The sequence below is a fragment of the Neomonachus schauinslandi genome, chromosome 5, assembly GCF_002201575.2.
Source record: "Neomonachus schauinslandi chromosome 5, ASM220157v2, whole genome shotgun sequence".
Taxonomy (NCBI): Eukaryota; Metazoa; Chordata; class Mammalia; order Carnivora; family Phocidae; genus Neomonachus; species Neomonachus schauinslandi.
The window spans coordinates 149,535,195-149,551,823 of NC_058407.1; the positions used below are offsets into that span (position 1 = coordinate 149,535,195).

The 16,629-nt window shown below is 43.6% G+C and overlaps 1 protein-coding gene across 1 annotated transcript; it reads right to left on the reverse strand.

Moving 5' to 3' along the window:
* Positions 1 to 6,138: 6,138 nt before the first annotated feature.
* LOC110588029 (peflin-like) lies at positions 6,139 to 7,008 on the reverse strand. The gene has a single exon (XM_044915076.1). The coding sequence runs from the start codon at positions 7,006 to 7,008 to the stop codon at positions 6,139 to 6,141; it is 870 nt and encodes a 289-aa protein (XP_044771011.1).
* Between the last annotated feature and the right edge of the window lie 9,621 nt (positions 7,009 to 16,629).

The window sequence follows — 16,629 nt, forward strand, 5'->3', positions numbered from 1 at the left end:
GCTTAAAACAGCAACATTTATTTTTGTCCACAAATCTGCCGTTTGGGCAGAAATGGGCCCGGACAGCGAAGTCTGTGTTCCCCATGGCATCAGCCAGGGCAGCTTGACTAGGACTGGTGGGTCTACTTTCTTAAAGATATAATTTTCATACCATCAAATTCACCATCTTAAACGGTACAACTCAGTGGTTTTGAGTAGATCCACAAGGTTATGTCATCCTCTTCACGATCTAATTCCAGGACATTTTCATTCCCTTAAAAGGAAATCCTGTACCCATTAAAAGTCACTCTCCATGCTTCCCTCTCCCCAGCCCCTGGCAACCACTACTCTACTTTCTGTTCCTATAGATATTAACATTCTGGGCGTTTCATATAAATAGAAGCATACAATATGTGGCCTTTTATGTCTGGCTTCTGTCACTTCATGTTGTCAAGATTCTGGAGGATCCACTTTTAAGATGGTTCATCACAGGGCTGGCTGGCAAGTCAGTGCTGGTTATCAGCTGGCCTGTCACCCAGGGATATGGACCAGGAATCCCAGTTCCCCTCCGTGGGGGCCCTGCCATGGCTACTTGGGCTTCCGTACGGCATGGTGGCTGGGTTCCAAGAGTGAGCCTCGCAAGAGAGCCAGGCAGAAGCTTTTCACCTTTTATGAAAGTCACATAATGCCACTCCTTCCAAAGTCACGCAGTGGCACTCTGATGGGAGTCTCAAGCTCACCTGGATTCAAGGCAAGGAAACACGGACCACACATCTCATGGGCAGAGTGTCAAAGTCACCTTATAAGAACAGCATGGGCTATGGGAATTGCAGTTGTATAGATAAAATGGCCACAGCTCCCCCAGGGAAGTGATGTTTGAGCTGAGAGCTAAAGGATAAGTAGGTGTCGGCCAGGCACAGTGTTGGAAGAGCATTCCAGGAACATGGAACAGCATGTGGAAGGGCCCTGAGGTGAAACAATGAGCACATCTGAGAAACTGAAAGCAGGCTCAAGTGACAGGGTCAGAGAGACAGAGAGGCACAAAGGGAATATGAAAGGGCAGATTGCATAGAGCTTCATCTGTCATGTGCTTTAAGCATTTGTTGCTTCTTGTGGCACCTGGGTAGCTCAGTCGGTTAAGCAACCGACTCTTGATTTCGGTTCTGGTCACGATCTCGGGGTTGTGAGATGGGGCTCCGTGCTGGGCAGGGAGACTGCTTAAGATTCTCTCTCTCCCTCTCTCTCTCCCCTTCCCCCTCCCTCTCTAAAAACAAACAAACAAAAATCCCCTAAACACCTGTTGTCTCCACTCAGCTTCCATTGTCCATTCTTCTAAGGACAGCACCCTAAAGTTCCATTGGGGAACTGTTAACTCCCTGCTCCCCAATCCTTTTAGTGGGGCTGTAGGAGTGGGCATAAAACCCAGGCCTAGCCTGGATCTACTAGATTCTACTCACACCCACCTCAGCGATTGGCCCAGGAATGGACATGTGCCTTCGGCAGGGCCAATGAGATTCAAACCCAAGGCATCAGCTGGAGTTTTGGACAAGGGATGTAGACTTTCTTTGGGGCTTAGTAGGAATAATATAGGTGGAAGTGCTGGGTGTCATCTCTGACCGTGAGTTGAGAACCAGCCTGACAATGTCACCAACAAAGAGAAAAGCAGAACCAAGTAATAGAGGCTCTTGAGCTCCTGGACCATGATTGAAGCCAAATTTACCACTGGACATTTTATTTTATTTTGTTTTATTTTTATTGTTTTTAAGATTTTATTTATTTATTTGAGAGAGAGTGTACGAGCAGGGGAAGGGGCAGAGGGACAAGCAGACTCCCCGCTGAGTGAGAAGCCTGAAGCAGGGAAGCAGGGCTTCATCCCAGAACCCTGAGATCATGACCGGAGCTGAAGTCAGATGCTTAACCGACTAGCCACCCAGGTGCCCCTTATTTTATTTTAGTCATCTCTACAGCCAAGGTGGGGTTCAAACTCACAACTGTAAGATCAAGAGTCTCATGGTCCTCCGACTGAGCCAGCCAGGCGCCCTACCACTGGACATTTTAGATACGTGAGTCAAAAGATTTTGGTTTAGGGAGATTGATTAGACTTTTTATGCAAATCAATTCTCCCTATTGGTAGGAAAAATTAATGTTAAACACAGCTAGACGTACAGATTCTTAGCAGGTTTAAAACCTGACTTGTGCCTGGGTCCCTGGCCCTCTTTCTTTATAGTTTATGGATTGCTCTAGCTGCTGCTGGTGTATATATGGTGGCCTTAAGCAAATTAGTGGGAGGACCCCTCCGGGCAACTTTTGAAAAAAAAAAATCTCCTTCCTTGAGAAGACTCAACCATATCCCAAGAAGAGCACAGGCTGAAAACTGCAATCTCCAACTGCCTACTCGGTGGGGAGCATTTATTCAGGGCACAGTGCCAAACTGCATGCCACTGATGCCCTCATACCCTCCCCATAGATGGACACCATTTTTTAAAGGGTTGATGAGATGACCCAAGTTGTTTCAAGGATCCCATTCAAGTACCACAATGGTCAGAGAAGAAAACAACTTCCAGAATCTCTCCCAGAGATCCAGAACTTGCCCAGAAACACTTAGCAAAACTCTCCTCATATCCCATTCATCCAAGTTGGGTCTCATTTCTATTCATCTCTTAACTGATTGAGGTAAAATTCACATGACATAAAAATCACCATTTTAAAGGATGCAGGTCAGTGGCTTTTAACACCTTGACCACGTTGCGCAACCACCACCACTATTTCAGAGAATTTACATCACCCCAAGGGGAAGCCCCATCCCCATTAAGCAGCCATTCCCCACTCCCTGCTTCCCCACCCCCTGGCCTTGCCAACCACTAACCTACTTTCAGTCTCTATGGATTCGCTTGTTCTGGATATTTCATATAAATAGATGCATCTAATACGTGGCTTTTTATGCGTGGGTTCTTTCACTTAGCATGTTTTCAAGATTCATCCGCCATGTCATGCGTATCAATACCTCACTGCCTTTTGTGGCTGACAACTAGTCCATTGTTTGACTAGACTAGACATTATTTATCCAGTCAACTGCTGATGGACACTTAGGTCGTTTCTACTTTTGGACTGTTATGAATAAAGAGGCTGGGAGCATTTGTGTACAAGTTAATATTTAAACACTTCTTTTCCATTCTGAGGTATATGCCTAGACATGGAAGGGCTGGATCATATGGCAGGTTTGGTTTTTTTTTTTTTTTTTTGGTCTGTTTACCTTTTTGAGGACCTGCCAGACTATTTTCCACAGAGAATACACTATTACATTCCTATCGTGTAAGCCTTCCAGTTTCTCCACATCCTCACCAAAAACTGTTACTTCTTTTTTGTTTTTTCTATAGTCGTCTTAGTGTCTGTGAAGTGGCATCTCATCATGGTTTTATGTGCATTTTCCCAGTAACTAATGATGTTGAGCCTTTTGTCATCTGCTTGTTGGCCATTTGAGATATTCTTTTTTTTTTTAAGGTTTTATTTATTTATTTATTTGAGAGAGAGAGTACAAGCTAGAGGGAGGGACAGAGGGAGACGGAGATGCATACACCCCACTGAGCAAGGAGCCCGATGGGGGGCTCGATCCCAGGACCCCAGGACGGTGACCTGAGCTGAAGGCAGACCTTAACCGACTGAGCCACCCAAGCGCCCCATGTGAGTATCTTCTTTGAAGAAATGTCTTTTTGAACCTCGGCCCATTTTAAAATGGAGTTATTCGTTTTTCTTGTTCTTGAGTTGTAAACATTTTTAGGGTTTTGTTTTGTTTTGTTTTTTTGCATATTCTGGATACCAGAGACTTATCAAATGTATGATTTGCAAACATTTTCTCCTATCCTGTGGGCTGTCTTTTTACTCTCCTGACAGTGTGCTTTGGTGCACAAATGTTTTCAATTTTGATAAACTGGAAATTATTCATTATTATTATCATCAATCTATTGTTGTGGTTGCTGCTGCTTGTGCTGTCGGTGCCACATTTAAGAAACCATTGCCAAATCCAAGATCGTGAAGGCTTGCCTCTAGGTTTCTTCGAAGTATTTTATAGTTTCAACTCTCATATTTAGGTTGTTGATCCATTCTGAGCTAATTTTTCTAAACAATGTGAGCTCAAGGTCTGACTTCCGTGTTTTGCATGTGGCTATCCAGTTGTTCCATGACCATCTGTTGAAGAGATCATTCTTTTCCCCAATGAACAGTCTTGGCACTCTTGTCAAAATCCATTAACAATGGATGTATGGGCTTATTTCCAAAATCTCAGCTCTATTCCATTCACTTATATTGTCTACACTTTAGGCCAGCGGCAAACTGTTCAGGTATTGTAGCTTCGTAGTAAGTTTTAAATCATGAAGTGTGAGTCTTCCAACTTTGTTCTTTCCCCAGATCCTTTTGGCTTTTCAGGGTCCCTTAAAATACCATATAAATTTTAGCTTTGGGTTTTCCATGTCTGCTAAAAAGGACAATGGGATTTAAAAAAAAAAAAAAGATTTATTTATTTATTTGAGAGAGAGAGAGAGAGCAGGGTTGGGGGAAGGTGGGGAGGGGAAAGCAGAGGCAGAGAAAGTCTTAAACACATTCTGTGCTGAGTGCGGAGCCTGACAGGGGGCTTGATCTCACGACCCTGACATCATGACCTGAGCGAAAACCAAGAGTTGGAGTCTTAACCGACTGAGCCACCCAGGCACCCCTTATAAAGTACCTTTTCAATGGCAGTCATCTCCCGATCTGTTAGACTCACCATACCCGAATAATTATAAATCCTATATTGTGAAACATTCAAGTATAGTATTGAATAGGATTAGCAAAAGTAGGCATTTTTGTCTCGTTCCCAATCTTAGACGGGGAAGCTTTAAGTCTTCCATTACTGCATATAAAGAGGGTTTTTCTTGTATGCCCCTTATCATGTTGATGTAGTTCCTTTCCAGTCCTGGTTGTGGGGTATTTTGATCGTGAAAGGGTGTTGGATTTTACCAAATGGTTTTTTTCTGCCTCATTTGGGATGTTCATGTGATTTTTCTCCCCCTTCATTCTGTTACCATGGTGTTTTTGAGTGGAATGTTGTATATAAGTCTGTTAGGTCTAATTGCTTTATGGTGTTCAAGTTGTCTCTCTCCTTATTGATTTTTTATCTAGTAGTTCTACCGATTGTTGAAAGTAGGGTGTTGTAGTCTCCAGCTATTATTGTTGGACTATTTGTCCTTTACTCTGGTAGCTGTTATTTCATGTATTATAGGGCTCTGCTTTAGGCACATATAGATTAATCATTGTCATATCTTCTTAATGGATTTCCCCTTTGGTCATTATGTAATGTCCTTCTTTGTCTCTTGTAACAGTTCCTTTTTTTTTTTCCAGAGTTTTGTCCTTTGATTGAAGCTTACAGTTTCACTGAACTTTTGGCCCCGAAAGAAAAAACAAAAACAAAAACACGCAAATAAAAAAAGAGCATTGGCAGTGGGAGGTGGCAACTGTCCCCTGGGGATTAAAGCCAAGCAGAGAATGGCAGGCAAGGGAGGGTTCCAAGCTGCAGAGGGGGAGCCTAACCAAGGATGCCCAGAGAGCAGCCTGTCCGAGCTCCCTGAGCAGGGACGGCACCCAGGCAGTGAGAAGTCAACATGTGCAGATTTGGGGCATGGGGCTGGTGGAACCCAAGCCACTTGGTCCCGCGGACAAACCTCTCTCATGCTTGGTTAGCTTCCACTTTGGGGAAACTGGGTTCACTGGACAGGACGGTATGGGTGAGGGGGCTCAGGTGCTAATGGCAAGAGACTGATGAACACTCACCGCTGGTGTCAGGGTGCAGAAGGGACAGCTAGAGGCTGGAGCCCTACTCACTCCACTGCAGTGACTGACATCTCCTGCTCCTGGCGCAAGGCTGGGCCATTCAAATGCTCAGGGCTCTAGGGACATTCAGCTTCCAGGCCTCTCTTAGATCAGGCCACTACCTGTGTGGCTTCAGCCCAGGTCCCCACGATTTGGTGACGGGGAGACTCCCGGCCCTCTTCAGAAACAGTGCTGCATCAGGCAAGGGAGAATCTTTTTCTAGGAGGGGCAGGAAAAGAGGAGAGGCCCACATGCCTCTCCCACTCTCAAGAGCCAGGAAAGTCCCTGGTACACTCTGTTCTCTCCAGAGGGGCTGGCTCAGAGCATCCGAGAAGCTGTCATGGTGACGAAGTCCTCGAAGCTGAGTCGAATGTTGCCCTGCACAGCTGTGTCCTTCTCCCGGAAGGCCTCGGTCAGCACCTGCAGCTCGGTGCACACCTGGATGAAGCCGTCTAGCTGCATGGCAGGGTTGGCGGAGCGTGGGCAATAGCGGGAGACCAGGAGCTGGGTGAACTGGGGGCTCAGCTTGTAGCCCATCTGGGACAGAGCTTTCTGCAGCTCCGTGTCGCTGATGGAGCTGGAGCGGTCCCGGTCATACTGCTGGAAGAGTTTCTTCCACTGCTGGATGAACTTCCACAGGGCTGAGAAACCGTAGACGTCGATGCGGCCTGACTTCGTCTTGTCAAACATGTTTATCATCATGAGGCATGTCTCGTCATTGAAAGAGGACCAGTTGGAGTTGACCAGAGCCTGCTTCAGCTCCCTGATGGAGATGTAGCCACTGTGATCGGCATCCACTGACTGGAACCAGGAGTAAGCCTCAGGATCCACATTGGGAGGAACGCCACCTGGAGGAGGTCCCTGTCCATAAGGCCCAGGATGCTGGGCACTGTAGGAATTCAGAGGCAGCTGACCATAGGGGCTCCCTGGGGCCGCTCCACCATATAGTCTTCCTGAAGTTCCAGAGGGGAGTCCCCCAGGGTTGGGGTGTCCATAGGGTCCCCCACCAGCTGGCAGTCCATAAGGCCCTCCGGGGGCAGGACCCCCTCCATAACCACCACTGGGGGGTACCCCACTGCCATACTGCCCTCCACCATCGGGGGGTCCAGGGTAGTAGCTGCCCAGAGGGGCTCTGGGCGCTTGTCCTCCAGCTCCTGGGCAGCCCTGCCCGTACGGGTAGCTGGCCATGGCGACTCGACGTCACCACAGTTCCTTTTTTTTTTTAAAGATTTATTTATTTATTTTACAGAGTGGGGAGGGGCAGAGGGAGAGAGAACCTTGAGCTGATTCTGTCACGCTGAGCACAGAGCCTGACTTGGGGCTTGATCCCAGGACCCTGAGATCATGACCTGAGCTGAGACCAAGAGTCTGACGCTCAACTGACTGAGCCACCCAGTTGCCCCGTCTCTTGTAATAGTTTCTTATTTAAAGTTTATTTTTCTGATATCACTATAACCATTCCAGCTCTCTTGACCACTATTTGCATGGAATGCCTTTTTCTATCCTTTGTCTTTCAGCCTATTTGCGTCTTTGGATCTCTAGTGAGCATAATATTGGTTCATGTTATTTGATTATTCTGTCAACCTGCTCTTTAATTGGAGAATTTAATCCACTTACATTGAATGTGATTGCTGGTAAGTAAGACTTACTTCTGCTGTTTTGCTGTTTGTTTTCTCTCTGTCATATCTTTTTGTTCCTCAATTCCCCCATTACTGCCTACTTTTTTTGTTGTTAGATAGATGTTTTCTAGTGTACCATTTGATTCCCTTATCTCTTGTACTATATATGTTCCAGTTGTTTTCTTAGTGGTTGCCCTGGGAATTACAATTAACTTCTTAATTTATAACAAGCTGGTTAGAATTAATACCAACTTAGCTTCAGTAATATACAAAAATTTTACTCCTACCCAGGCCTCAGTTTCCTCACTGGACAATGAGGGTCAGATCAGAAGAGGAGGTACATCCAACACTCAGGGGACATGGTAATCAATCAGTGGCAGTTGAGTATTGTGGTTATTATCATTATTATTATTATTGGTGGTGCCACAAATGGGCAATTTAGCAACCTATCTTTGCCTCTGCTTCCTCAGAGAGTTGGGATATTAATATACTTTCTTACAGGATCAGACAGAGTAGAAAATGTTTTGAATGCTGCCGTGCACATATAAGTGCACAATGAATGTTAGTTATTACTATGATTTATTCTTTTCTTTGTCACTATGCTTTGGACAAAAGGAACTACTTAGAACAGCTTGAATATGCTCCACTGTTAGCAGGTTCCATGTGTTTTTCTTAACTGTGCCTTCTGCCTAGGACACCATCCCCCATTTCCCTGTGTCAAAACCCCAGCTGTGTCTTCTCTGCACTTCTCAGCAGTGTCGTCGGTGTGAGGAAAGCCTTTCCTCATCCCTGCATTGGGACTTTATTGATCTGTCTTGGGATACTTATTTCTGGCTTTGTGTAAAAATCCGGTTCGTCTCTTCTCCCCTTGAAGGAGCTGCTTTCTCTATGTCAGATAACATGTAAACCAGAGCAGACCCCATTAGATACCTGTTACTCTAAAGGGGCCAGAGCCATTTTTAGAAGGAACCAGATAAGGTCTGCTTGGAGTCAGACGAAGCAAGCAAAATTGATCCCTTTGGTACTACCCTTCTGTTGCCAAGTCACAGAATAAATGTATTGGTAGGGACCAACTCCTGTGGTTTAAGGACCTGCTGACTAGTGACCTCCTGTGCAGGGAGAGATTTTACCACACCAGTGGCTTCATCATTGCCTAATGGAGGAGGCCCTGTGGGCCTTTATCAAGGACAAAGGGAGCTGAGGAGCCTCCCCAGACAGTTAAACTGATGGAAACACAATGGGCCGATTGCTACAAAGGAAGGCAGGCAAACAGGATGCACAGGCAGGATCTTTCCCTCCAATGAGATGTTTCAATTCCTTTCTTGGAAGCAGATAAGACAGTCACCAGAGCCCAAGGCCTCCCACTCTTGATTTGCAAACTGAAATGTTTTTAGGCATCTTCCTGAGATAAGAGCTTTGTGAGCTCTTTTTAATTTCAGGACTAAAACGAACAATAGTCCTTCCAAGGCCTGCTGGATGCCAGGCCCATCAAAGGGGTTATCTCGGCAAATTTCCCCTTAGGATGAAGGAAGGGGGCACCTGGCTGACTCAGTGGTTAGAGCATTGACCCTTGATCACGGGGTTGTGAGTTCAAACCCCACGTTGGGCGAGGAGCCTACTTAAAAACAAAACAAAAACTTGAAAAAAAAATTAAAAAGAATGACAGGAAGGGGCAGGTGTCCCAGTGAACTTCAGGTCTTTCTCAGGTGTCACCTTCTCAGTGAGGCCTACCCCAGCCACCCTACTTAAAATTGCACCCTGCCCCCACCTCCACCCCACATTCCCAAGTTCCCAACGCAGCCCCCTTGAATCTCTAACTGTGCTGCATGATTTAACTTATTAAAGATGTTTGTTAATTGTCTGACGCCCCCCCCACCCTCCCTAAGGGCAATATCCTCAAGGGTGGGGGTCTTCATCACTCACAGTATATCAATCCTATATCATCCAATTAATCTGTTCTCTGATGGACACATAGGTTGTTGCCAATCTTTTGCAATTATAAGCATACTGTGGCAGACACCCTTGGGCGAATGCTTTTGCTCATCTATGTGCTTATATTGTAGGACAGATTCCTCCATATAGAACTGCTAAGTCAAAGGTACGAACAGTCTAAATATTAACAGATACTGCCAACAGGTCTTCCAAAGAGTCTATCCCTTCAGGCTCCCATCCATGGTATATGAGAGGACTCAGTAAGTATTCGTGAGACTGGGGTATGGGTGGGGAGGATCCCACCTCCCCTATACTGATGAACTGCTCATATTTACAACTGTAGACTCTTTACATCCAAGGGACATGAAAGTTAATCTCTTTCTCATCCGAATCTCCTCCCAAGGCAGCAAATCTCTCGAACAGAGCCTTGTTTTGAATTCTTTTCTTGTCAGCGGCTGGGGTCACATGCCCCTTCTTTGGTGTTCAGGAGAAATTGTCACTGCCAGGGATCTTGTTAGTCCCAGTAAGTTCAGTATCTCACTGGATCATAATCTACTTTCTGGCAACCTCACTCCACCTATGCGAGCTCAGTTCTCAGGAACAATTCAAAACCGGCCTAATCTCTTTCCATGTGACAGCCCTTAAGATATTTGAAGACTGCATGAAATCTCTTCTAACTCTTCTCCTCCCGGCGTAAACCTCCCCAGCTCCAGCCGGACATGTGCCCTGGATAAGGAAGTGCTGAGCTGGAGGTCCTTTAGCTTGGTGGCCACACAGGGTCCTCCAGGCCTGGGTTCAAGTCCCTGTTGCCACACTTTCCAGCCATCTGACCTTGGCCAAGGCACTTGAGTTTCCTCCCTTGGATAATTTGTATAACAGTAGTACCCACCTGGTAGGGTTGCTGGTGGGGCTGCATTCCTCCACAAAAAACAATGTAAAACTATATTTTATGATTGCATTGTTATATTTATTTTTTTTTCTTATTCTTCTTTTTATTTTAATTTTTTTTATTTTCTTTTGATTGCATTGTTATAAAGACAAATATAATAAAGGCCAGGTTGTATTTATCGTTTTCTTTTGATTTGAAAAGAATTAAAGTATTTTTCATGGGGTCCAAAAAGTAAGTATCATGGCCTTAGGCACTGTGCCTTCTGTAACTGGATGGGTATGTGGGCTCTGGTCGCTGGTGAAGAAGAGAAAACAGGTCGAGTATATAAAGTGCTTAGCAGAGCACAGGGCCTGGCTCTTTGTAACTTAATAAATGATAATCAAAAATTTTAAAAGCCTGTTCAGAGAACAGAGTGTAACAGTGGGGAATGCCTCTCCAGGGATCCCTTTATCAGAACTTCTTGGGTTTGCACACTCAGCTTCTTCTTTTTTTTTTATTTTTTAAAAATTTATTATTATTATTATTATTTTTTATTCTTATGTTAATCCCCATACATTACATCATTAGTTTTAGATGAAGTGTTCCATGATTCATTGTTTGTGCATAACACCCAGTGCTCCATGCAGAATGTGCCCTCCTCAATACCCACCACCAGGCTAACCCATCCTCCCAACCCCCTCCCCTCTAGAACCCTGTTTGTTTTTCAGAGTCCATCGTCTCTCATGGTTCGTCTACCCCTCCGATTTCCCCCGCTTCATTCTTCCCCTCCCGCTACCATCTTCTTCTTTTTTTTTTTTCCTTAACATATATTGCATTATTTGTTTCAGAGGTACAGATCTGAGATTCAACAGTCTTGCACAATTCACAGCGCTTACCAGAGCACATACCCTCCCCAGTGCCTATCACCCAGTCACCCCATCCCTCCCACCCCACCCCCCACTCCAGAACCCTCAGTTTGTTTCCTGAGATTAAGAATTCCTCATATCAGTGAGGTCATATGATACATGTCTTTCTCTGTTTGACTTATTTCACTCAACATAATACCCTCCAGTTCCATCCACGTCGTTGCAAATGGCAAGATCTCATTCCTTTTGATGGCTGCATAATATTCCATTGTATATATATACCACATCTTCTTTATCCATTCATCTCTTGATGGACATCTTGGCTCTTTCCACAGTTTGGCTATTGTGGACATTGCTGCTGTAAACATCGGGGTGCACGTACCCCTTCGGATCCCTACATTTGTATCTTTGGGGTAAATACCCAGTAGTGCAATTGCTGGGTCATAGGGTAGCTCTATTTGCAACTTTTTGAGGAACCTCCATACAGTTTTCCAGAGTGGCTGCACCAGCTTGCATGCACACTCAGCTTCTTCTGAGTGCAAGGAACAGGCCTTCCACAAGGAAGGCTGTCCAGGACAGCCACTGGTCCCTTGTGTTTCGCCTTGCCTGCGAGATTTGTCAGAAAGACACATCATCTGCAGCATTTGTTTTGAGAAGAGAGGTGTCTTAGTCCACCCGTGCTACCATAACAAAATACCACCGACTGGGTGGCTTATAAACAATAACAATTTATTTTTCACAGTTTTGGAAGCTGAAGTCCAAGATCAAGGTGCCAGCATGGTTGAGTGAGGACCCTTTTCCTGGTCCAGAGTGCTCACAGCGTGGAAGTTTACAAGAGAGCTCTTTGGGGTCACTTTCGTAAGGGTATCAATCTCATTTATGGGGGTTCCCCTCTCATGACCTAATCACTTTCCAAAGGCCCTACCTACTAATGTCATCACATTGGGTGTGGATTTCAATATATGAATTTGGAGCGTACCACAAACATTCAGACCATACCAAGAGGAAATACAGATTTAAGGGCGTGTGTATGAAGGATTCTGGAAAGCGTGCTTGGGTGGTTCAGTTGGTTGAGTGTCCAACTCTTGATTTCAGCTCAGGTCATGATCTCAGGGTCATGGGATCAAACCCATGTTGGGGTCCCCGCTCGGCGAGAAGTCTGCTGCTTCTCCTTCTCCCTCTGCCCCCTCCCCCTGCTTGTTCGCATGTGCTTGCTCGCTCTCTCTCAAATAAATAAATAAATAAATGTTTTTAAAAAAGAATTCTGGAAGGATAGACAAGAGACTAAAAATAACAGTTACCTCTTGGAAAGAGTTGGGGATATGTAAATGGATACAGGAGTGTACACACACTTCCTAATGTGTACCTCTTTAGAGTTTCAATTTTCAAGCAATGATGATATAGCACGGATTTAAAGATCTAAATAATTTATTCTGAAAAATATATGTATATGGTAAAAAAAAATTTCACACAGTTCAAAAGAGTGAAAAGCAAGGCTTCCTCTTATACCCAAGGAGTACTGAATAAAAAGATCCAACATCTTGCAAAAGATGTACAAAACCTCTTTGAAATACTGTAAAAAAATTTTGAGGGACATTAAAGTAGACCTAAGTAAATGAAGAGTAATACCATGTTAATTGACTAGGAGATTCATGATTGAAAAGCATCAATTCCCCTTACAACAATTTATAGATCAAATGCAATCCCAATCAAAATCTCAGCTTTTTTTTTTTTTTCCCAAGAACTTGATGATCTGATTCCAAAACTTATATGGGAATGGAAAGAGGCAAAAAATAGCCAGACGCTCTTGGGAGGGGGGAAACCAAAGTGAAAGATTTGCTTCACTGGATATCAAGACTTACCATAAGACTTAAATAAAACACACAGAGCACTAGCAATAAAGAAATACATTGAGGGTGTAATGAGCCCTAGGTGTTATATGCAATTGATGATTCACTAAATTCTACCTCTGAAACTAAAAAAAAAAAAAAAAAGGAAATACATTGAGGGGCACCTGGTGGCTCAGTCAGAGGAGCCAGAGGACTCTTGGGGTCATGAGTTCAAGCCCCGCGTTGGGTGTAGAGGTTACTTAAATAAATAAATCAAACTTTAAAAAAAAAAGAAAGAAAGAAATTGATAAATTCAACTGAACTAAATTTAGAAACTCTCATCATCAAAAGAAACTTCTTCAAAAGAAGGTTAAACACACACACACACACACAGAGGAGTAGAAGATATCTGCTATCTATATAAATGACAAAGAATTTATACCTAGACTGAACAATGAACTCCTGCAAATCATTAAGAAAAAGACAGACAATTGGGAGAAAAATGGCAAAAGACTTTAACATGCCCTTACAAATAGTAAGAAATCCATAGGGCCAATAACATAGAAGGAAGTCCTCAGCTTCATTTGTAATCTGGGAGATGCAAATTAAAACCACAATGGGATATCATCACACAGGCTACATATATTATGTGCTTTTTCTGTATGCATGTTGTATTTTATCATGAGCATGTGTTTGAAAAATGTATACATGCACAAGGTAAAAAAAAATGCAAACAAACAAATGCATGCAAAGTAAGTCTCCCTACCCCTGGACCTCCCAGCCCCTCCCTTCAAATATCCTACCATTACTACTGGCTGGTAGAGTCTTTCAGGGATGTCCTATGTGTGCAGTACCATTGAAGAATACATGGCTGCCTTCCCTTGGATAATTAGTACCAACCTTACATCAATTAGGGTTGGATCAGAGAAGTAGAATCAGTATGAGTGGGATGTGTTATTGAGATTAAACTTTATATAATTGTGACAGTTGGTGGAGAATTCAGTGGACAGCTGCTACCTCTCTATTGGATGGAGGACCTCAAGTTGCTGTAGGATCTGCAACATCAGCAGTTGGGGGAACAAAGAGCTAGACATGGAGTTGGGGAAAAGGAAGACAAACCAAAACCCACATCTGCTTTTGTTGCTTTTTTATACAACTGTTCTAGAACATACAATGTGGTATCTTGTTGTGGTTTGCTGAAATATTTTAAGATAAGTTTACAGAGGTCATGAATCCACCTTAAATACTCCAGTACTGGGGCACCTGGGTAGCTCAGTCAGTTAGGTGTCTGACTCTTGATCTTGGCTTAGGTCTTGATCTCAGCGTCATGAGTTCAAGCCTACTTAAAAAAATAAAGATAAAAGGTGCCCTTTTCTTGTTTTAGGAATGATATATCATCTGTTATGTCTCCACAATATTTACAGTAGCCTTTGGGGACTTTATTACCCTCATTGTCATTGTTTCTCCAAATCCCTTTTTGCTAATTGTTTTGGACTTGTCTTTCATAATAAAAACTTTTCTCAGGTATCTGGAGTCTTTGGCTGCCTGTTCATGTTTTAGAGTGAGGAGCTAAAAGCTTCTGGAAAGTTCTGCATGAAGAGAGTTTTGTAGACTAGCAAGCTTCATTAAAGGGAGATATGAGGGACCCCCACCTATCATAGAGAGCTCCAAATATCAGTATCTGAGGCTCTTTCTCTTGAGTTACTTAGTTTCCTCAAGAAGAATTCTGCAGTCATCCCCATGAAGACTGTGGTAGTCACTGGTTTCTTTTACCATGTATTTTTAGTCTCCTTCCTTGCAACTATACCTAATCCCTTGAGGTTGGCCTGGACCATGTGGATAGTTCGAACCGTTGGCCAAGTGATTTTGACAAGGGTGCCAAGATCATTCATTGGGGGAAAGAATAGTCTTTTCAATGAATGGTCCTGGGACAACCAGATATGCACATGCAAAAGAATGAAGTTGGACCCTGACCTCACACCATAAACAAAAATTAATTCAAAATTCATCAGTGACCTAAATATAAGAGCTAAAACTATAACATTTTTAGAAGAAAACATTGAGGTGAATCCTCATGATCTTGGATTTGCCAATGGATTCTTTAAAAAAAAAAAAGATTTATTTATTTTAGAGAGAGAGAGAAAAAAAAAGAGAATGTGTGTGGGGGAGGGGCAGAGAGGAAGGGAGAGGGAGAGAATCTCAATCAACTACTCACGGAGTGTGGAGCCCAACATGGTGCTCGATCTCATGACCCTAAGATCATGACCTGAGCTGAAACCAAGAGTCAGACCCTCAACTGACTGAGCCACCCAGGCACCCTGCCAATGGATTCTTAGAACACCAAAAGCACAGCAACAAAAGAAAAATAGTCAAATTGGACTTTAACAAATTAAAAACTCCTGTGCGTCAAAGGATATTATCTAGACAGTGAGAAGACAACCAACAGAAAGGGAGAAAATATTTGCAAATCATGTATCTAATAAAGGCCTAGTATCCAGAATATATGAAGAACACTACAACTCAACAAAGAAGCAAACACCACAATGAAAACATAAACGACAGATTTGAATAGATACTGCTCCAAAGAAGATATGCAAATAGTCAACAAATACAAAACAAAATGCTCTGCATCATTAGTCATCAGGGAAATGCAAATCCACCCACAAGGATAGCTATAATGAAAACAAACCAAACAGAGAATAACCAGTGTTGGTGAGGATGTGGGGAAATTGGAACCCTCATACATTGCCAGTGGGAATGTAAAATGGTGCTACTGATGTGGAAAACACCCATTCCTCAAAAAGTTAAACATGGAGTCACCATATGACCCAGCAATTCCACTCCTAGGTAGATATCGAAAATAATAAAAACAGGTACTCAGGGCACCTGTGTGGCTCAGTGGGTTAAGCGTCTGCCTTTGGCTCAACTCATGATCTCAGGGTCCTGGGATCGAGCCCCACGTTGGGCTCCCTGCTCAGCGGCTAGTCTGCTTCTCTTTCTCCCTCTGTGATCTCTCCTGCTTTTGCTGTCTCTCAAATAAATAAATAAAATCTAAAAAAAAAAAAAAAAAAGAGGAAAAAAACCCAGGTACTCAAACAAATGCCTGTAGACACATGTGAATAGCAGCACTATTCACAATAGCCCAAAGATGGAAACAGTTCCGATGTCCCTCAACTGTTGCATGGCTAAATAAATTGTGGTATATTCATACAATGCACTGTCATCCAGCCATTGAAATGATGAAATACTGACGCATGTTACACATGTTATAGCATGGATGAACCTCAAAAACATTATGCTACGTGAAAGGAGCCAGACCAAAGGTCACATAGTATATAATTCCATTTATAGTTGAACCTCATTATTCATGGTAGTAATGTTCAGAAAAGACACTGGAAACACCGAATTAGTGCATACTGAATTGTTGTTCCTAGGGGAAATACAGGTCCCATGAGCCTCTGGCTACAACGTTTTTTAAGAACTCATCAATACCTAACCCCTTGGGGCTCCTGGGTGGCTCAACCAGTTAAGCGACTGCCTTCAGCTCAGGTCGTAGTCCTGGGAGGGAGCCCTGTGTTGGGCACTCTGCTCAGCAGGGAGTCTGCTTCTCCCTCTCCTTCTGCCCCTCCCCTCTGCTCATGTGCTCTCTCTCTCTCTCTCTCAGATAAATTTAAAAATCTTTAAAGTTTTTTTTT